The following is a 22,950-nucleotide window of genomic DNA, read 5'->3' as shown; positions in this document are numbered from 1 at the left end:
ATCTACCTCTTTGGGGCTTGTCCGTGGCTGGAAAGGACCAGTTTTTTGAAGGCCAATTTCTGCTAAAACGTGGTGGTTGAACCTGTAGAAAAGCTTTGACAGTTTGCATAGATTTAGCTTTTTCTTCCATTTTCCGTAGTATCTCCTCAGCATTAGTACCAAATAGTACATCCTTTTGTAAAGGAGCATCTAGTAGTTTAGCTTTAATATGATCAGGCAAGATTTGTTCCCTAAGCCAGGCATGTCTACGAATGACTGATCCTGTAACAGCAGCTCTACTTGAGGCCTCTAAGGCATCATAGCCACATTGTAAGGTGTGTTTACCCACTTGTTCTGCACTATGCATCATATCCTGCAACTCCTTCAAATCTGATTGTTCAGGTTGAGACATTTTATTTCTTAATTGTGATAACAGAAACTGCTGATATTTAAGCATATGGAACTGACAATTTAAGGCCCTCATGGCTAGGGTGGCCGAGGTATATACCTTTTTCCCCCACCTTTCTAAGGATCTAGACTCTCTTTCGGAAGGTAGTAGATTCTTAGCAGTAGGGGCCTTCATTCCCTTGGGACCTTGAGAAATGGTTTCAGGGTCAGCATTATGGCTTTTGTAAAGAAATTGGTGAGAGTTAGGAACTCTGTAGTACCTATCAGGCTTGACTGGGGCAGGAGGCAGGGAATCCGGATTAAGGCAAGCCTCCGAGTAAACATCATCAAGTATATCCAAGACAGGAGGTATCGCCATAGGTCTGTGTTGAGGTAACAAAATAAATTCCCTAAGTCTTTTCTTGGAATCAGAAAAGTCTTGGCCTTCCCAATGGAAGTGTTCCCTCAAAATGTGCAAGGTTTCCCCAAAAGAAAAATCCTCTGGGGGAGATACAAAAGGAATGGACTGCTCTGCATCAGAATCTTCAAAATGGGAGTACGAGTGTTCCTCTACATCAGAATGTTCTGAAAAAATGGAGCCCTGGTCAGAAGAGGGAGAATCTTCCTCCACTCTGGGTCTCTTGTCTGGAGGGGGTTGGGAACCCCTGATAAGAGTAAGTAAATCCTCAGCCATTTTTAACATCTGCTTTTTAGGCATGGGGCCTGGGGATGGGCCCTGTGCAACAGGCCTCTTGGGATGCATGGCTGATTTGGACTTAGTAAAGGCCTTAATGGAAAAGGAAGGTGAGGGTCTAAAGACACCATGGGTGGAAGTGGACCTGTCCACATTAGGAGGCTCAACACTCACAGTGGCTTCGGTGGTTGTAGTCTGGGTATGGGCCGAGGTACCTGCGGTCTCGGTTACAGAAGACACCGCCAAAGAAGTGTCGTCGGTAGTCAGGGGCTGCATAGGCATCTTGCTGAGAACCGGACCATGTGCAGCAGATTTTGGCTTGGTGTCTGTGGAGACCGCGGGCCTCGCGTGTCGGTCCTTGTCCTTGTGTTTTTTGGACAAAACGGTAGTCGGAGTCTCCGACGACATTTTATAATCAAAGGCTTTACCAAAAAAGTGTTGGGCGAACTCCGCCCAACGCTTAATAGTGCGTTTATTGAAAGTAGCGCAAAAGCGACAGCCCGAGATGTCGTGGTCTGGGCCTAAACAAGGTATGCAGAGGGAATAGAAATCCTTATGCGGTATTTGCTTCCCACAAGAAATACAATTGTTAACTTTGTCTGACATCGGTCTGAGGCAAGAAAAGTTTCCCCCAACGGGGTACTTAGCTTTAAAGAAGACTTCGGTTTCCAATTTTTCGTAAATTCAGGAGCTGGCCGACGGGCACTTGCGAACTGCTTCTGCTTCGGGCACCGCGCGGCAAAAAAGACTGAAGAAAATGGCGTCGGCTGTGTCTTATATACCCCTGTCGCACTGACGTCAGGAAAGAAAGCGACAACAACCGACGCCGGACCTAGACTTTGGCCGACCGAGGACCAGCCTGACAGCAGAGAACCCATCTGTGATTACTGCAGCTGTATGCACGATGAACATCTCTAGTTGCAGGCAAGGTATAATAGGAATCATTGTTTCCAGGCTGTGACAATGCAGACTCCATAAACGTTTTAAGTACCACTGAAGTTTCCTCATATGCAGTCTTGCATATGGAATTAGAAGAAAGCAGGAGGCCATGAACCCCAAGGATTGCAGAATTTGTCTGGCAGATAGCAGGGTTTTTGTGGCCACCTGTTTGAAGTTAGTCACCAATTGAATTTGCTTTTCTGGTGTAAGGTAAGTCATCTGGGCAGTTGTATTCAAGCTTGCACCCAGGAATGTAATTTTTTGAGAGGGTACCAGTTGTGATTTCTTTTCGTTTATGGTATACCCTAGATAATTTAGAATCCTTTTTACAAACGGCAAATGCTTTAGAAGAATGTCCTTGTTATCTACCTGAATTAGACAATCGCCCAGGTATGGATATATTTGAATATTTCTTTGCCTGCAAAATGCAATTACTGAAGCCAGGCACTTTGTGAAGACTTTGGGTGCAGTACATAAGCCAAAGGGCAGTGCAGAGAACTGGCAATGCAAGTAACCTGCTTTGAAGCGGAGGTATCTTTTGCAAGATTCCTGATTGGGATATGCAGGTAAGCCTCTTAAGTCTAGAGTTACCAACCAGGCATCTTTGCCTAGCATAGGTAGTAACTGTTGAAGAGTCAGCATCTTGAATTTTGGAATGTCCAAAAATGTGTTTAGAGTGGATAAGTCCAGAATTGGACGCCATGATTTGTCTTTCCTGGGTATCAGGACAAGTCTTGAATAGCAACATTGTCCCTTTTCTCTTCTGGTACTGGTCGAATAGCACCCCATGTTCATGAGGGACAGAACTTGTTTCTGGGCCTCTGCCCACTGATTTTGGGGCAGATCTGGCCATTCGTTTGGGATTGGCAACATGTGAAAATGAAATCTGTATCCCTGGGATACTATATTTAAAACCCATTTGTCCTGGGTAATAAGTTGCCAGTTTCGTGCATGAAGTGCCAGTTTTCCCCCCAAAGGGGCAGCTAAAAAGTGCTTGGTCATTGTAGAGGGAAATCATTGAGACTGTTTACCATAGGGAGGAGCCTTGTTGTTTCCAGATTTGGAGATGGAGGCACCCCATTGTTTTGTTCTAAAAGTTCCTTGTGACTGAAACCTGGAGCCTTTGCAATGTCTGGATTTGACTTGAGTGGCTCTCAAAGGGACTGGAAAGGACCAGTTCTTAGTAGGCCAGTGCCTACTAAATCCTGGAGGTTGCATTTGTAAGAAATCGTTCACAGTTTGCATAGATTTAGCTTTATCTTCCATCTTTTTTAACACTTCAGCCTTATTACCAAAGAGACGGTCCTGTTGTAAAGGAGCATCCAACAATACTGCTTTAACATGGTCAGGCAGAGTTTGCTCTTTGAGCCAAGCATGCCTTCTTAGCACAGATCCAGTTACAGCAGCCCTGCAAGAGGCCTCCAAGGAATCAAATCACATTGCAAAGTATGTTTTCCAACTTGTTCAGCTGAATGTAATAAATCCTGCACATCTTTATTTTCCACACAGTCAGAGATTAACATAATTTTCTCTTTAAGTAGTCCCATGATATGCTGTTGATATTTAAGCATATCTATCCAGCGTCCTGGAATCTCTATCAGAAGGGGTAGAATTTTTAGCAGTAGAGGCCTTAATGCCCTTGAGACCCTGAGAAATGGTCTCAGGATCAGCAGTAGGATTTTTGAAAAGGAATTTGTGGGAGTCAGGAACCCTGTAGTATCTGTCTGGCTTACTAGGAGCCAGAGGCAGAGAATCAGGAGTCGTACTAGATTCTGAAAAAACATCAACAATGTCTAGAACAGGAGGTATAGCCAAAGGCCTATGCTGAGGAAGAAGAAAATCCCCAAGTCTCTTTTTAGATCCAGAGAAATCCTGACTTTCCCAGTGGAAATGTTCCCTTAAGGTATTTAAAGTTTCTCCAAAAGAGAAATCCTCAGGGGGAGAAGCAGAAGGGATGGAATCTTCTGCGTGAGTGTCATCATAAGTAGGTACAGATAAATCCTGTTCAGTAGAAGAAATAGAATCATGATCAGAAGATTCATAATCAACGTCTTACCTAGGCCTCTTAGCAGGAGGGAGTTAGCTACCCCTGATCAGGGTAATTAAATCTTCAGCCATTTTGATCATTTGTTTTTTAGGCATAGGGGCCAGCACATGTGGCCCAAGCATCGTTTTTTTTAGACGTAGAAGTAGATTTTGGCCTTAGTTCTGAAGATGGCGTTGGTTTAATATACAAATCTTTAGGCCTGAAAACACCCTCAGAAGCCGGTGCCTGCACAGCGTCTTCGGTAGAGACATCCGCGGGTTCAAAATTAAAGCATCTCGCGGCACACCGGACTCTGAATGGGTCTCAGTAGAGGCCTGTGAATCAAAAGTAGCGGGCATCAGGGGCTGTGAAAGCGCCTTACTGAGTACCGGCGAGCTAGAGTCTGGCTTAGGAGAAGCGTCATCAGTTTTGGACCTCGACGGCCTGTCTCCATCTTTTTCTTTGTGTTTTTTAGGTATTCCGGTAGTCGATTTGCTAACGGACCTCATTTCTGGATAGTTAAATCATGAGCCAAAATATTTAGAAGCAAAAATGTACCGAAGTTTAATAGTGCGTTAATTAAATGTAGCACAAAACCGACAAGGTACATTATGATCAGGGCCTAGGCAAGGAATACAGTACAAATGAAAATCCTTATGCGGTACTTGCTTCCCACAAGTAATGCAATTATTAACTTTTACTGACATCGGTAAGGAGCAAGAAAAAGTTTCCCCAATGGGGTACTTGGCTTTTAGTTGAAGACTTCGGTTCTGAAACTCAAAAACGAAAATTTCAGGGGTCGGCCGACCGGGACTTGCAAACTGCTTCTGCTTCGGGCACTACTTGGCAAGAAAGACTGATGCAATGGCGTCGGCTGCATGTTTTACATCCCTGACGACCTGACGTCATGGAAGAAGGGACAGCAACTGACGCAGGACCCAAGACTTTGTTAATCAGGTCGACTGAGGGCAGCCTGCCAGCAGATTACCAAATGTAATGACTGCAACAGTGAAACACGAAGAAAGTACAGTTTTGTACCTACCATAAATGTAGATGTCCGATAGGAATGCATCTGCAGTCCTTACAAATGGGTTGTCCTGTCGTCAGGCAGCCCTTCGGTCGGCCGGATTCCAAAGTCTGGGTCTGGCCTCGGCTGGTGTTGCACTTCACCCGACGTCATAGCTGCAGTTATTCGGGTATAAAGGCATCAGCCGACGCCATTTTCCTCAGTGTTTCTTGCCCCAGATGCCAGGTGCCCTCTTGGAAGGCTAAATTTGGATAAATGCCAATGTTTCCAAATAGTAGAGAGCAAACACAAAAAATAAGCATGTATGTACATATATACAAACAAATACACCATAATAGATCCCCCCCAGCTAGCTATAAGATGGGCAAATACCCTAGGAGTACCACAGAGGGGAAGGCGGGTGGGTAATCCTGACTGCAGATGCATTCCTATCGGACATCTACATTTATGGTAGGTACAAAACTGTACTATGTCCTTCAAGGATGCATCTGCAGTCCTTACAAATGGGTAGAATACCATAGCCAAACTAGGGGAGGAGGAAAGAAGAGATTATGGTGTAGTTAGGATCCCTTGCAAAACAGCAGTGGCAAACCCTGCTCGGGATCTAGAGTATAAAGGTAAGTTATAATGCTTGGCAAATGTATGCACGGAGGTCCAAGTAGCCGCCTCTATAATGTCCTTGGTAGCCACTCCTCATAAGAAAGCTGTGGTAGTGGCTGTAGCCCTTGTAGAGTGAGGCCTGATGCTCTCTGGAGTTTTCTTTCCATGGTAGGAATAACAAAATCTAATGCAATTTCCTATCCACTTGGAGATTGTCTGTTTTGAAATTGCTTTTCCTTCCCTTCCTGTTGCATATGCTACCAGTAGCTGGTCAGGTTTTCTATTGCCCTTGGTCCTGTCCAGGTAGTAGCGTAACTGTCTATGTACATCCAAGGTATGCAACAGCCTTTCTCCCCTGTTCTGTGGGTTGGGGAAGAATGTAGGTAGGTGGATAGCCTGATTTAAAGATACTCTGGATACCACCTTAGGCATAAAAGTAGGATTTGTTCTCATGGACACTCTATCTTGATGGAAGATCAGGAAGGGTTGCACTGCCATTAATGCCTGTAGTTCAGATACCCTTCTTGCTGAAGTGATTGCCAGCAGGAAAGCAGTCTTCCATGATAAGTATTGTAATTCTGCTGTTGCTGCTGGTTCAAAAGGAGGAAGTGTCAATTTTTCTAGCACAAAGTTCAAGTCCCATGCTGGCAATGGTGGTTTCCTAGGAGGTTTTCCATTTTTAATTCCTCTCAGAAACTGCCTGAGCAGAGGATCTTGAGAAGACAGGAGGATCCAAGCTGTATTCTGCTGAAATTGCTGATGCATGTATCTTGATGGAAGAATAGGACAGGCCTGTGTGGAAGAGCTCTGCCAAGTATTCCAGGATGTTGGCTATGTTTGCCAGTGACACATCTTCTCCCTTTGCAGTATTCCAAATGAGATATCTTTTCCATTTTGCTGCATAATTTTTCCTTGTTGAGGGTCTGCGAGCCTCAAGGATAATGTCTTTAACCCTTTGTGATAAATTTGGGTTAATTGATCTTATGGAATGTTCCAGGCAGTCAGCTGCAGAGTTTTCAGGTTTGGATGCAGGATGTTGTAGTTGTTCTGTGTTAACAGCAATGGAACCAGGGTAGTGTCCATATTTGTTCCCAAGACATGCTCCTTAGTAATGGGTACCAATGTTGCCTTGGCCAGTCTGGAGCTATCAGAATGATCCTTGGACGGTCCTCTTTGATCTTCAATAGCACCTTGTGCATCAAAGGAAGTGGTGGGAATGCATATGCTGTCAGGTTTTTCCAACTGAAAGATAGGGCGTCCACCTTCCAAGCTAGTGGGTGGTACGTCCTTGTGCAGAATTTCTTTAGCTGGTGATTGCGTGGGGATGCAAATAAGTCTATTTCTGGGAGTCCCCATTTTCTTGTAATGGCTTTGAAGAAGTCCGGATGCAGTATCCATTCGTGGGCATCCGTGGTAGTCCTGCTTCATATGTCTGCTAGAATGTTTTCTTTTCCTGGTAAAAAAATTGCTTGTAACTGAATGTTGTAGCTCAGAGCCACATTCCATAGGTCCAGTGCCATCCGGCATAGAGGGTATGAATGTGTGCCTCCCTGTTTGTTGATGTACCACATAACTGTGGTGTTGTCTGTCCTTATCAACTGACCTTCTCGGAGAAATGGTCTGAATGTCTGGATTGCCAATTTTACTGCCAGCATTTCCTTTAGATTTATGTGTAGGTGCAGCTGGTCTTGAGTCCATAAGCCTTGTATGCACTTGTCCAGCATGTGGGCCCCCCAACCGAGGTCTGAGGCGTCCGTCGTGATGGTTTGGTTTGGTTGTATGCTGTAGAAGGGCAATCCTGTGTTTGATTGACAGGCCTGAGCCCACCATAGGAACTCTTGCTTCAGGCATGGGATTATTGGAATTTTGGCTTCTAGGCTGTGCTTGTGTTGAGACCATAAATTCTTTAGGTACCACTGTAGCTTTCTCATATGCAGTCTGGCATGAGGGACCAGTATTATGCAGGATGCCATGAAGCCCAAGGCTTGCAGTACTTTTCTTGCTGTTAGATGGTTCTGCTTTGTTAATGCCAAGAAGTAGAGAGGTAGTTGCTCTTGTTTTTCTGCAGTTAGGAATGCCATTTGCTTTGATGTGTCCAGCTCTGCACCCAAAAAGGTTATTCTTTGGGATGGTATCAGCCTTGACTTTTTTATGTTGACTGTATATCCCAGGGCTTGTAGCAGGTAAATGACTCTTTGTAAGTCTTCTGTTAGCTTGTTTTTGTTGTCCGCTTGTATCAGGCAGTCGTCCAGGTAGGGGTAAATTTGGATTCCTTGAAGCCTGCAATGAGCAATTACTGATGCCAGGCATTTCGTGAACACTCTGGGCGCAGTAGATAAGCCAAAGGGCAATGCTGAGAATTGATAATGCTCTGATCCTGCAAGAAATCTGAGGTATCTTCTGCAATTTGGTAGTATGGGGACGTGCATGTATGCCTCCTTGAGATCTAGAGTTACCAGCCAAGACTCCTTACCCAGCATGGGAAGAAGCTGCTGTAGAGTCAGCATTTTGAATTTTGGAACAATGAGGAATGTGTTTAAAGTGGACAGGTCGAGAATAGGCCTCCATTTGTTCTCTTTTCTTGGTACCAGGAAGAGTCTGGAGTAAAATCCCTTTCCTTGCTCCATAGATGGTACCTTTTCCACAGCTCTCATCTTTAATAATTGAGATATTTGTTTTAGAGCTTCTGTCTTTTGATTTGGCAGTAGGTTTGGTATTCCTCTCTTCCCTGGTAGAGTATGGAAGTGGAACCTGTAGCCTTGGTCTATTGTCTGTAAAATCCACTTGTCTGTTGTGATGTAATGCCAGTTTATTGAGAATAAGGCTAGCTTTCCGCCTAAGGGTGCTTCTAGTTGTTCCCTTGTAGGCGGTGCCAGAGCCAAGTCACTGTGATTGTCCTGTTGCAGTGGTGGTGGCTGTGTCTGTGCCTCGCTGGTTGTTACCCTGCCACTGGCGTCCCCTGTAGGCACCCCTGGTTTGGTTTCTGCCTCTTGATCTCCTATTCCTGCCTCTCTGTGCTTTAGAGGAGTCTGGAAAGGACCAAGTTTTGGAGGGCCAATTCCTGCTAAACCTTGGAGGTTGGACCTGTAAGAAATCTTTCACTGTTTGTACAGATTTTGCCTTCTCCTCCATCTTCTTCAGTACCTGTTGTGCAGGAGAACCAAATAAATTGGCCTTGTCCATGGGAGCATCTAACAGTTTTGATTTGACATGGTCCGGTAAGGCCTGCTCTTTCAACCATGCATGCCTTCTGATCACTGTACCAGTCATGGCTGATCTAAAGGAAGCCTCCAGTGCATCATAGCCGCATTTTAAAGAATGGTTACTAACTTGCTGAATGTTATGTACCATTTTCTGTACATACTTCTTATCAAAAGGTTCATCAGAGGACAGTTTTTTAGTTAACTGGTCAAGCATAAATTCTTGATATTGGATCATATGAAATTGACAGTTCAAGGCCCTAGCTGACAGAGTAGCAGAAGTGTAACTTTTTTACCCCATCTCTCTAAGGACCTGGATTCCCTTTCAGAGGGGAGGGGATTTTTAGCAGAGGTAGTTGCTACAGCCTTAGGCCCCTGGGAGATAGTCTCGGGATCTGCAAAAGGAGCCTTGTATAAATGGTAATGTGTGTCCGGGACCCTGTAGTACCTATCGGGCTTAGCAGGGGCCGGAGGTAATGAATCAGGAGCAGTACAAGCATCATTAAATGCATCATCTACAACAGAAAGAACTGGAGGTATAGCTAAAGGCCTATGTTGTGGTAAATGCCAAAAGGTTCTTAGTCTTTTCCTGAGTCTGAAAAATCTTGGCCCTGCCACTGAAATTGTTCCCTCATAGCATGCAAGGTTTCCCCAAAGGAAAATTCCTCAGGTGGAGAGGCAGAAGGGATGGACTCTTCAGCATCAGAGTCTTCGTAAGGGGAATAAGGAGCCTCTGGAGGGTCTGTGTTATCTGAATCAACAGAGGAATCATCTGTGGACACTGGCTCAGGAGGCTCTGCTCTAGGCCTCTTCTCTGGAGGTGGATGAGAGGCCCTGTCTGGATGAGGCTGGGATCCCCGGATTAAAGAAATAAGATCCTCTGCCAAGGAAAGCATTTGGGAACTGGAGCTGGGCCTGTGAGAGGGGGTCTTAACAGGCACAGTTTTTGTAGCTTTAGCTGCTTTAGCCCTGGCAAAGGCCTTAATGGACATGGCTGCAGGAGGCCTAGCAGCTCCACGTGCAGGAGTTGAGATATCCAAGGGAATAGTATCAGATCATTCCTGAGAAACCGCAACCACAGGATGGATTTCAGTAGCCGATTCCACCAGGTTTGAAGAGGCCTCGGTAGAAGGCATGTTTTCGGCTGAAGGAAGAACCGCTTGCTCGGTTTCAGCCGAAACCGAGACACTCGTGGTTGGCTTAACCGCGGTTTCGGCCGAAACCGCGGACCGCGAGTGTCGGTCCTTTTCCTTGCGTTTTTTGGATATCTGAGAAGTCGGAGGATCCGACGGCATAATATAAGCAAAATCAGTGCCAAAAAACTGCTCAGCAAATTCCGACCGACGTCTAAGCGTCCGTCGGTTAAAAGAAGCACAGGCTAGACAAGCTGCGACGTCGTGGTCTGGGCCTAAACAAGGTAAGCAGTAAGAGTGGAAATCTTTATGAGGTATTTGTTTCCCACAAGTTAAACAATTATTCACTTTTTCTGACATCGGCTGAGGCAAGAAAGAGTCCCCAACGGGGTACTTAGCTTTTTAGAAGTCTTCGAAGTAGTATTCGGTAGTAGTAATCTCTGGTTCTGACCGACCGGCACTTGCGAACAGCTTCTGCTTCGGGTGCCACGCGGCAAGAAAGACTGGGGAAAATGGCGTCGGCTGATGCCTTTATACCCGAATAACTGCAGCTATGACGTCGGGTGAAGTGCGACACCAGCCGAGGCCAGACCCAGACTTTGGAATCCGGCCGACTGAAGGGCTGCCTGACGACAGGACAACCCATTTGTAAGGACTGCAGATGCATCCTTGAAGGACATCATCCAAGGGAACTATTTTCCATACAATGGAAGAGGGAAGGAGAGCAGGAAGTTGATGAAGGACAGAAGGAGACAACACAGCTCTATCACTACAGTGAACATATAACTTTCATATCTGATGTCTCTTCCATCCATTCCTCCATGGATGGGACAAAGTCCTCAGCTACTTAGACCTTGGGGTGGTCTCATGTGAGGATATTCTGGAGAATGGCTGAACCAAAGGCCACCCTATTCCTGAAGATCAAATCCAGCTTACAATGAGAAATAAATGTGTGAACACAACCAAATGTCTGCCACAAAAATGTTATCAATTAAGGCAGATCTAGATTAATGAGACCTTACTGGTTTAGGCAGGGTCAAGCCTTTTTCTATTCAGGCATGAGAGATACAGTCTGACAGCCATCTAGCTAAGGAAACTCTTTGGCCCATCTTATCTTTAGAAAAGGAAACAGATACTTTATCCATTTTCCTGAAGGACTTTGTATGATGGAGGTAGAAAAAAATGGCGAAGTATATCTAGAAAGTGTGGCATATATTGCCCCTTCAGTGGAGAAATTAGAGAAGAAAAATGGAAAATTAATGCACTGCTTCAGTGAGGCCTCAGACCTTTGGGGACAAAGGATGGACTGGATGTTCATCGTGCATACAGCTGCAGTAATCACAGATGGGTTCTCTGCCGTCAGGCGGGTCCTCGGTCGGCCGAATTCCACAGTCTAGGTCCGGCGTCGGTTGTTGTCGCTTTCTTTCCTGACGTCAGTGCGACAGGGGTATATAAGACAAAGCCGACGCCATTTTCTTCAGTCTTTTTTGCCGCGCGGTGCCCGAAGCAGAAGCAGTTCGCAAGTGCCAGTCGGCCAGCTCCTGAATTTACGAAAAATTGGAAACCGAAGTCTTCTTTAAAGCTAAGTACCCCGTTGGGGAAACTTTTCTTGCCTCAGACCGATGTCAGACAAAGTTAACAATTGTATTTCTTGTGGGAAGCAAATACCGCATAAGGATTTCCATTCCTTCTGCATACCTTGTTTAGGCCCAGACCACGACGTCTCGGGCTGTCGCTTTTGCGCTACTTTCAATAAACACACTATTAAGCGTCGGGCGGAGTTCGCCCAACACTTTTTTGGTAAAGCCTTTGATTATAAAATGTCGGGGACTCCGACTACCGTTTTGTCCAAAAAACACAAGGACCGACACGCGAGGCCCGCGGGCTCCACTGACACCACACCAAAACCGGCTACACGTGGTCCGGTTCTCAGCGAGACGCCTATGCAGCCCCTGACTACCGACGACACTTCTTTGACGGTGTCTTCTGTAACCGAGACCGCAGGTACCTCGGCCCATACCCAGACTACAACCACCGAAGCCACTGTGAGTGTTGAGCCTCCTAATGTGGACAGGTCCACTTCCACCCATGGTGTCTTTAGATCCTCATCTTCCTTTTCCATTAAGGCCTTTGCTAAGTCCAAATCAGCCATGCATCCCAAGACGCCTGTTGCACAGGGCCCATCCCCAGGCCCCATGCCTAAAAAGCAGATGCTAAAAATGGCTGAGGATTTAATTACTCTTATCAGGGGTTCCCAACCCCCTCCAGACAAGAGACCCAGAGTGGAGGAAGATTCTCCCTCTTCTGACCAGGGTTCCATTTTTTCAGAACATTCTGATGTAGAGGAACGCTCGTACTCCCCTTTTGAAGATTCTGATGCAGAGCAGTCCATTCCTTCTGCATCTCCCCCAGAGGATTTTTCTTTTGGTGAAACCTTGCACACCTTGAGGGAACACTTCCATTGGGAAGGCCAAGACTTTTCTGATTCCAAGAAAAGACTTGGGGAATTTCTTTTGTTACCTCAACACAGACCTCTGGCGATACCTCCTGTCTTGGGACATACTTGATGATGTTTACTCGGAGGCTTGCCTTAATCCGGATTCCCTGCCTCCTGCCCCAGTCAAGCCTGATAGGTACTACAGAGTTCCTAACTCTCACCAATTTCTTTACAAAAGCCATAATGCTGACCCTGAAACCATTTCTCAAGATCCCAAGGGAATGAAGGCCTCTACAGCTAAGAATCTACTACCTTCCGAAAGAGAGTCTAGAGCCTTAGAAAGGTGGGGAAAAAAGGTATATACCTCAGCCACCCTAGCCATGAGGGCCTTAAATTGTCAGTTCCATATGCTTAAATATCAGCAGTTTCTGTTATCACAATTAAGAAATAAAATGTCTCAACCTGAACAATCAGATTTGAAGGAGTTGCAGGATATGATGCATAGTGCAGAACAAGTGGGTAAACACACCTTACAATGTGGCTATGATGCCTTAGAGGTCTCAAGTAGAGCTGCTGTTACAGGATCAGTCATTTGTAGACATGCCTGGCTTAGGGAACAAATCTTGCCTTATCATGTTAAAGCTAAACTACTAGATGCTCCTTTACAAAAGGATGTACTATTTGGTACTAATGCTGAGGAGATACTACGGAAAATGGAAGAAAAAGCTAAATCTATGCAAACTGTCAAAGCTTTTCTACAGGTTCAACCACCACGTTTTAGCAGAAATTGGCCTTCTAAAAACTGGTCCTTTCCAGCCACGGACAAGCCCCAAAGAGGTAGATACAGGCACAAGGGCAGAGGACAATCTCAAGGATCATATAGAGGCAGACAATGGCAAACTCCAGCACCAAGAGGTGGCGAAGACAGTGCACAACAATACAGAAAACAAACCCAATGACTCCCTCCTTTTCATGCCAAGCAAGTCTCAGCTGGCAGCACCCTTGGGAGGAAAGCTGGCATTATTTACAAGAAATTGGCATATTATCACAACAGACAAATGGATCCTGGACATTATAAACAGAGGCTACAGATTTCATTTTCACACTCTTCCAAAATGAGAGGCATGCCAAACCTGCCACACAATCAAAGGGCAGAGGCACAAATACAAATTTCAAAGCTCATGGACATGAAAGCTATTCAAGAGGTACCTACTCACGAACAAGGCCAAGGTTTTATTCCAGACTATTTCTGGTACCAAGGAAAGGAACCGACTGGAGACCCATTTTGGACTTATCCATCCTAAACACATTTCTACTCGTACCAAAATTCAAGATGCTCACATTACAGCAGCTTCTTCCCATGCTGGGCAAGGAGTTTTGGCTGGTAACATTGGACCTCAAGGAGGCATACCTGCATGTCCCAATCAGACAAAGCTGCAGAAGATACCTCAGATTTCTTGCAGGTTCAATCCACTATCAATCCTCTGCATTGCCCTTTGGCTTATCTACTGCGCCCAGAGTATTCACGAAATGCCTGGCATCAGTAATTGCCTACTGCAGACTTCAAGGGATACAAATTTACCCTTATTTGGACGACTGCCTGATCCAAGCGGACAGCAAGCACACACTTCTGGAACATTTGGCTTATGTAACATGGTTATTGAATTCTCTGGGATACACAGTCAACAAAGAGAAATCCAGGCTAACACCATCACAGAAAATAACTTTCCTGGATGCCAACTTGGACACAAACACCCAGATGGCCTATCTCACGCCAGAAAAACAGGGGCAACTAACTCAGTACTTCAAAATACTAGCAAATTGTACCAGGCTCACTGCAAGGAAAATCCTGCAGGCTCTGGGCTTCATGGCATCCTGCATTCTTTTAATCCCATATGCAAAGTTGCACATGAGGAAACTTCAATGGTACCTAAAAAACCTATGGTCTCAACACAGCCACAGTTTGGAAACAATAATACCAATAATTCCATGTTTGCAAAAGGAATTTCTATGGTGGGCCCAAGCATGCCAAACAAACACAGGTCTTCCATTCTGCAAGCCTCAAGCAAATCAAGTCATCACAACAGACGCCTCAGACTATGCCTGGGGGGGCGCACATGACAGACAGGTGCATTCAGAGCAAATGGTCCCAAAAGGAAAAGCACCTTCACATCAATCAAAAAGAAATGCTAGCAGTGATAAATGCAATTACAGCTTTCAAGGACCTCCTGCATCCAGGGCAATTATTGATAAGAACAGACAACACCACAGTAATGTGGTACATAAACAAACAAGGAGGAACACATTCATACCCCCTGTGCAGACTAGCCATGTCACTCTGGAACTTGGCTCTGGAATGGCAAATCGAACTTCAAGCACAGTACTTGCCAGGTTTGGAAAACACACTGGCAGACAATCTAAGCAGAATTATGACAGATCCACACGAATGGAAGTTGCATCCTCAAGTGTTTACAAAGATAATCCAAGCGTGGGGAAGGCCAGACATAGATCTCTTCGCCTCCCACAGAAATCATCAATTGGAAAAGTTCTGTTCAAGGACCTTTCATCCAAAGGCCTGGAGAGTGGACGTCCTTTCTTTCAGTTGGGCAGCATGGACAGTTTACGCTTTCCCAAAGCAAGAGCAGACAGACCGAAGATGATACTGATTGCTCCAGACTGGCCAAGACAACACTGGTACCCACTCCTGTGGAGCCTAACGCATACTCCTCCCTGGTCTCTACCTCTAATGCCTCTTCTACTGACTCAACACAACTACAAAACTCTTCACAGTCAGCTGAAAACACTCAATCTCGCTGCATGGAAAATTCCTTAACACCACAACAGTGCCTGCTCTCCAAAGAGGTGCAGGATATCATTTTGGAGGCCAGAAGGCCATCTACAAGAAAGTCTTACTCCGCAAAATGGAAATGGTTTTGATCTTGGAATGAGAAAAAAGGCAGGATCCTAGAAAACTGAATTTGCCTCAGATATTACAGTACCTAGCTGAGCTGCTGAACAGTGGACTTTCATTTTCCTCCATAAAAATTCATGCCTCAGCCATTTCGGCAGAATTCAACACTGATCCACCCTTATTCTCTCACCCACTCTTAAGACAGTTCCTCAGAGGGGCTAAGAATATAAGACCTCCAAGGAAACAACCAATACCAGCCTGGGATCTTAATTACATTCTAGAAAAATTAACACTGCCTCCTTTTGAACCAGCTGCCTCAACAGATTTGCAATATTTGTCCTGGAAAACAGCTTTCCTTCTGACCATTACCTCAGCTCGTAGGGTTTCGGAACTACAAGCCCTCATGGCTGTGAAGCTCTTTCTCATCTTCCATCAGGACAGGGTTTCCCTTCAAACCAATCCGTCTTTTATGCCTAAAGTGGTATCCAGGGTAGCTTTAAATCAAGCCATACACTTACCTACCTTTTACCCCAATCCTCAAAATAAAGGGGAAAGACTGCTACACACCTTAGACCTCCATAGACAGCTACGTTATTATTTGGACAGAACAAAGCCTTTCAGGAAATAAGAACAACTTTTTGTGTCCTATGCTGTAGGAGCTCAAGGGAAGCCAGTTACCAAACAGACAATTTCAAAATGGATAGGCCACTGCATACGGTTTTCTTACTCCTTTCATGGAAAATCTGTCCCTTCAGGCATCAGATCCCACTCCACCAGGGCCACAGCTACCTCTACAGCCTTCCTCAGAGGAGTTCCTACCAAAGATATTTTGGAGGCAGCCACTTGGAGTTCTGTGCATACCTTCACCAAACACTACCACCTGCCTTTATACTCCAAAACTAGAGCAGGCTTTGCCACTGCTGTGTTGCAGAGCATTCTGGCTCATCCCAGTTCCACCTAGTGCCTACCACCCTGTGCGTAGCTTTGGGATTCTACCCATCTGTGATTACTGCAGCTGTATGCACGATGAACATAGTACAGTTTTGTACCTACCATAAATGTAGATGTTCGAGTGCCAATACAGCTGCAGTACAGGTTACCCTCCCTCCTTCCCCTCTTGGTAAAGGCCTAGGGGCTAACCCCTCCTCATACAACCTGACTGGGTTATCCTTCTATGGTATATTTGCTTGCAAATACTGATTTTTGATTATATTGCATTGCATGAATATATATATATATAATTTATGTATTGCCTTCCTTCTGGGGGCACCTGACATCTGGGGCAAGAAAGACTGAAGAAAATGGCGTCGGCTGTGTCTTGTATACCCCTGTCGCACTGACGTCAGGAAAGAAAGCAACAACCGACGCCGGACCTAGACTTTGGAATTCGGCCGACTGAGGACCCACCTGACGGCAGTGAACCCATCTGTGATTACTGCAGCTGTATTAGCACTCGAACATCTACATTTATGGTAGGTACAAAACTGTACTTTCTGAGAGACACCTTATCCTTGTGGAAAAATATGTAAGGCAGCTTGCAGCTCTAATATTATCCATCCTAAAGTTATTGCCTCTACAAAAATCATTTTCCAAGTCAAAAATTCAATGTCTACCATGACACCAGATTCAAAGGAAGGCTGGGACAAGGCCAGAAGCAAAACAGTCCTAGCCCAAGAAAGAGGTCTCGGAAGGAAGGCGCCCCTCATGGATAATTTGGCAAGTCTGAGAGAAGCAAATGTCACACGATTTTCTCCAACATGAAAATTGGAAATCGATGTTAGCAGGACCTTAATGTTAGGATAACCGGTCCCAGCCTGCAAAATGGATGCCAGAAAATCTATGACTGCAGGGACAGGAGCTAAAAAAGGATCCAGATTCCTTTGGGAGGCCCAAATCAAAAATCTCCAATTTACTTTTGTAAATTCTTCTGATACGTGCTCTCTGGGCAGAAGTAAACAGGGAAGACAGCCTAGACTGAGGAGCCATCCCTGGAAGTGGAGAAAGCAATCAGTTATACTTAAGGGCCTGAATGTCCAGATGAGGCATGCTGGAAGGGTGAGAGAGTCTTGGACTGTGATCCAGCACCCAGGGGGTGGGGAAAATCAAATGAGACCAGAGAAAGGGAAACCGCACCTGACAGGGCCAGAATGGGGCAATGTGGGTGACCTTGATCTTCCTTTCCGATGCCTTCTTCAGAAACTTTGGGATCAGGGGAGTAAGGAGAATGCCCTGAGAAAAGTAGGGACAGGGTTGGTGGCAAATGTGCGTCAGGTCACCCCTTGGTGACTCCCCATTTGAGGGGAACAGGTTGGTGTTAAGAGGAGAAGCAAAAAGATCACAACATGGCCAGCCCAATCGACAAAAAAATCTGTTACTCCACTGTCAGATTGAGGGACCAGTTGTGAGGCAGGAAGACAGAGCTGCTCAACATGTCCACCAGAACACTGGATTTCCCTGGTATATACACTGCTACCAGAAAGCGAATGGAAACCATCGCCTAATGCCACACTCTCATTACTTCTCTACATAATGAATAGGAATATGGTCCTCTTCATTTGCTGATGTACCAAATGACTGACATGCTGTCCATCTGGATAGAAATCACTGCAAGAGGGAGGACATCCTGGAACATCTTCAATGCTAGTAGAATGGCTCTCATCTCTAGAACACTGATGTGGAGACAAGCCTCTGAGGGAGACCACTTACCTTGGACCATCCTCCCCATATAATTCCCCCTTCTTTCAGCTGGTTAGTATCTGTATTTTGGGAAGGATACAAAACAAAGGCCTCAAGACACCTTGGGAGACTGAATCCACCACAGTGTGTGTGTCCAGCAAATGTTCGTCAGATTAATCAGAAAACCCGAGGGTTTACACTTGGACCACTGTACTTCACGTGTCCACTGCAGAACGCCCATGTAACAACTGGTGAGAGGGATGAGGGTGACAGAAGCCACTGTCAATCTTAAAAGCTAAAGAACCAGTCTGTTTGGAGACAATGGACAGGACAGAACCTTTAGTGCCTGGTTTTGCAGGGTGTACAATCTGTTGTCTGGCAGCACTACTATGTTGGTTGTCATATCTATGTGGGTAGCTATGACTTCCAAGGTCTGAAATGGAAGTAATTAAGATTTGTCCAGATTTGTAGTGATCCCCAACTGGGAGCAAAGATGAAGCAGATAGTCCCTGGCCTGTACAAGAAGGGGCCTGGTAAAAGAGGTAAACTACTGGTTTCTGAAACAGACTGCTCTTACATATTAAGATTACTTCCTTAACAACATTTAAAACAAACCTGGATAACTGACTGGGTGATTGCAAATGTCCGCTGGGGTGTGTGGGGAAAATCTACTTAATGGGGGAGACAGTCTCCCACCAGTTCTGGGTGATGTGGCTGAACTTCTCAATGGTCTCCTTGGCTAGAAGCTTAGTACGAATCTGTAAGGCTCTATGCAGTTTGAGTAGTGGCTGCCTCCAAGGTCTAAAGGTCTTCTAATCACTTCCTCAGAAAAGTACAGTTTCTATGTTTCCTGCAATATTTAAGCAATAACATGTGGGTCTGGGAACTGTTAAAAACATGTGCATAACCTGAAGCTGGAGACACCTACAATTCTGCTCACTGTGCCTTTTAAGGCCTTTTTCACAATTCCATATCCTCAATGTGGCTAACAATAATCAAATAAAATGGGCACAGATGGACAGTGAAAATTTCAATGTATGCTACCTCAGCATACCCTTTCTACAAAGGCAGTTTTAATCAACACCCACACTGCTGAAACATTTAAAGACTGTTTTTTCTTTTCCTTTCTTGAGTTGGGCAGGCAAGTCCCTCTCACTCATCATGCAGGAAGCTACACCATCTCTGATGTTGCCAAATGATTAGAGAGATAGGGAGGCATCCAATGTGCAGCAAACCATTTGAAAGATCTGCAAATTTGGCGAAACACCCACAATGTTACTCTACAAAGGTACCTATTTGCAAGAGTTCCCTGGTTTCTGTGGAAATTATAGTTGTCTATTGTATAACATTATTTAGTATGAACATCAGTATAAAATCAAATATTTTATGCCTTCAGTTACATTATTTTCATTTCAATATAAAAGAACTGAGCTCCAGAGACCACATTCATGATAAACTGACTTGCTCTGTTCCGGACTGGCTGCAGATGTCAATATATGTGCTTTTGAGTACATTACAGTGGAAGGATATTTTAAAGATAAATACCTTACAAGAATGCAGCATTTCAGCTACAGCTCTGCGGCTAAGGTTTGCAGTTGCAATAACATCCTCCTGACGACATGAGTTACCAGCAGCCACTGCTTTTGCTGTTGCAGTAGTGATCCCTTTAGTCATTCGGATGAACTCTTCTGGTGTGGAGGTCTTAATTGGTGGATCAGTAGATGTGAATACCTTAAAGGAAACAAGAAAAGAATTAATTAAAAAAAGTAATAAAAGGGTAATGATCAAACAGAATTAGTACAAAAAGAGTCTCTATATCCAAAATACATAACCTAGAAAAAGGCACAAACAAGCACAACTCTTTCCAAATGACTTGCATTGTCATACAAGATGCATGCAAGCAAAAAAAGACAGACATGCACTAGTCATGTAAGTTTATCTGTGAGGATTACTGGGTTACTGTAATGGGTAACCACTGTGATTTCCTCTTCTGATTTCTCCAGCTCAGGACACTTCGTAAATTTATCTCATTCATTAGATCACATATACATGACTGCAAGGAAGGAGTAAGCCTCTATAATACTCAATTCAAACACAATGGAATGATCAAACATAGCCTGAAACACACACGCATGTATATATTTTATATATATACATATATGTAACGACCAATGGCGGGTGATTGGTCATTTGGAGACAGCAGTAAGTTGTTAGGAAGTGAAAGAACATGTGAAGTATTGTAGCTACTGTGTATTTTCTAGATAATCATCGTTTTGGTTTGCCTTCCTGGGTTTGTGCAGCTGCCTGCTATTGGATTGTGTTTGTGTTAGTTTTCCTGTGGTTCTCTAGCATAAACACCTGCTGGACAGAGATACTTTCCTCAAAGAATCCTTTTATGAGACAGATCTCAAACGTAAAACAAAGTAGATCCCTAACCATCTTCAAACAACATGGAAGAAAGAATGGGAAACCATAAATTTAAACCTGGTCTGGCCCCTCACTGAAAGGGAAGGAAACTGGACAGTAGCTACTTCATACTGTAGGATACTGGTGAATTGGTATCTTGAGGCTAGGTTACAAGTATAAAACTCTGAACTGACCTTGACAGGAGCACAGAACAGTAATAGCAAAAGAGCTTGTCCATGTATTTAAGGGCCTATGGCTAAAAGGCTGGAAGGGGGGGGGGGTTTGAAGCCCCTAGGGAAAAAGCTATTCTTTTAATCAAATATAATTCCCCGATACTAGGCCTTCCTTGCCTCAGCCAAGAAATGCAGTACTTCATCCAAAAAGTTGTCCCTGAAAGCTAATAGACCACTACCCTGCTACTAAGGTCAGACTGCTTAGAATGGAATTCACCAGTAACTCTTTCTTCTAGGTTAGCAGGGAATAAATCTGAATAACTTATATCAGCCCTTTCCTGATCATCTGGACTAGAAAAAACAGCAGCTGCCTGGGTCACAAGAGAAGCTACCAATATGAGTTTTGCCACATCCGTTATGACCTCTGAGTACCTTGAAGGTTAGGGGGATGAGTGGGAAGGCATAGAGAAGGGCCTTTTTCCAAGGGATAATGCATTTACTGCTCAGGATTCTTCATGTAGGCAGTTGGAAGAAAACTGCCACAGTATTTGGTTTCTTTATGAGGTACACAAAGTCTGCTTCTGTCTTTCCCCACCCTTTGGTTAGATAATGGAAGCAGAAGTATTTGTGCTCTACTTATGGCTGTTCACCTTTGACTTACCTGATTTGTTACAGTGTTCAGGACTGACAGGCAGAGGGCTCTTTCTCAGACTATTACTGCTAGCTAGTGCTTGTGCCCCCCCCCCCCCTCAGTTTGTTTACATACCACAACAGCTGTACTGTCTACAATCACCTATAGAGTTCTTGCTGTCAGGCTGCCCTGAAAATCACTAACAGCAAGGGTCTGTGTTTCAGACTCATTTGGCTTTTTGCTCACGCATACCAGGTACCTGCACCTTAAGGATGCCTGTACAGCCATAACAAGCTACATTTGATACATCTACAGTCAGTGCTTGTATGTGTTCTAAAACTGCAGTGGACATGCCCTGAATCTTCAGCATCACCAGAATTCATCCTTGATGGAGATGATCATGGGTAAAGCCTTGGTGCCTGCAACCACTTGAAATGTATAAAACTAAAAGCAAACAGAGCACACAACCAAAAATACAAACTGGGAGGGACACTGTACAACTATTCAATAAAAGTATTAGCCAAGTCAAGATAAAAATACTAATACGACAGCTTTCGTTTCAAATGTGAAACCTCATCACAATAACAAACCAACATAACAACTCAGTTCAAATGCATGGCATCATTAATCACATGACACATCAAAGGAAAAAAAAGTTAAAAACTTGAATAAAAACATTACACTAGTATTACAAACTTTAAAATAAAAGCACAACTAAAAACCTCACATAAGCCATAAAGATTTTAGCTTAAATAAACAGTCAATAGAAATTCTGACATTTAAACCATGATTGACTCCTGCATTTGTTTTTATCTGCCAGAAAAATTTACAAACCTCTAAAAAAAGGTCCAGAGCAACACCCTGTGGGTTAGGTTGTGAAGTTTCTATGCCAAAAAATAATGCTCAGAGAATTCAGAAATATGTTTAAAATCAGGGCTTTATTAAGGTCATTCTTACTAATACTGTAGACATGTTACCTTAGCCTGTCCTTAAAAGCCTGTTTAACTTTTCCGATATAGAAATAAGCACATTTCTGACAAACAGCTGCATAAACAATACTCTTAGAATGACAAGTACAATAGAACTGGGGGCCAATATTAATGTTCCCCACAATAATCCCATCGGTACTTAAGAAAAACCTGCAAATACTAGAGCGATTACATCTAAAAATCCTCCAGTTTGCTTGGTTGTAGTTTCAGCCAACACTGTTACATTCAAATAGCTTAAGACACACTCTCCTTCGCACTATAAATAACAGGGAAACCCCCACCGTTTTTCCCTGTATTGTCGGACTAAAAACACCACATTTCCTTTGGATAATGTTTTTAATGTCTGAAAAATCTAGGCTATCAGTGCTAAAAAAAAAGCTGTCCCCCAAGTCTTAGGAGGAAACTGCTCAATAACATTACAGCTATGTGTATTCCCCAAACATGGGGTATATGTGCAAAGTTCTCTCTTAGAAACCACCTCATCCATAATATCCATAAAAATATTTCAGGATACCCTCTTCTCAAAAACATGTTCATTAATTTTTCATGTTTAAATAATATTTCTATTAACTGTTTACTTAAGCTAAAACCTTTAAAGCTTATGTGAATTTTTATTAGTTGTATATTTATTTTAAGGCTTTTTAATATCAATGTAATGTTTTTATTCACATTTTTAAGCTAAAATCTTTAGCGATTATGTGAATTGTTATTAGTTGTACCTTTATTTTAAGGTTTTTATTCA

At 44.0% G+C, this 22,950-nt stretch overlaps 1 protein-coding gene across 1 annotated transcript in view; it reads right to left on the bottom strand.

Annotated features, from left to right (window-relative positions):
- TLN1 (talin 1) overlaps positions 1 to 22,950 on the bottom strand; it is a 3,443,760-nt gene that overhangs the window by 256,926 nt on the left and 3,163,884 nt on the right. Inside the window, exons 53-54 of the mRNA XM_044078439.1 lie at positions 19,522 to 19,740; positions 12,518 to 12,529 (exon numbers count right to left, since the gene is read on the bottom strand). Of these exons, the coding sequence (XP_043934374.1) occupies positions 12,518 to 12,529; positions 19,522 to 19,740 (231 nt within the window). The remainder of the gene's footprint in view (positions 1 to 12,517; positions 12,530 to 19,521; positions 19,741 to 22,950) is intronic.

The sequence above is a fragment of the Protopterus annectens genome, chromosome 1.part1, assembly GCF_019279795.1.
Source record: "Protopterus annectens isolate FY-2018-M chromosome 1.part1, PAN1.0, whole genome shotgun sequence".
In the NCBI taxonomy this organism is placed as follows: domain Eukaryota; kingdom Metazoa; phylum Chordata; order Ceratodontiformes; family Protopteridae; genus Protopterus; species Protopterus annectens.
This window is presented reverse-complemented; position numbering and strand designations above follow the sequence as displayed.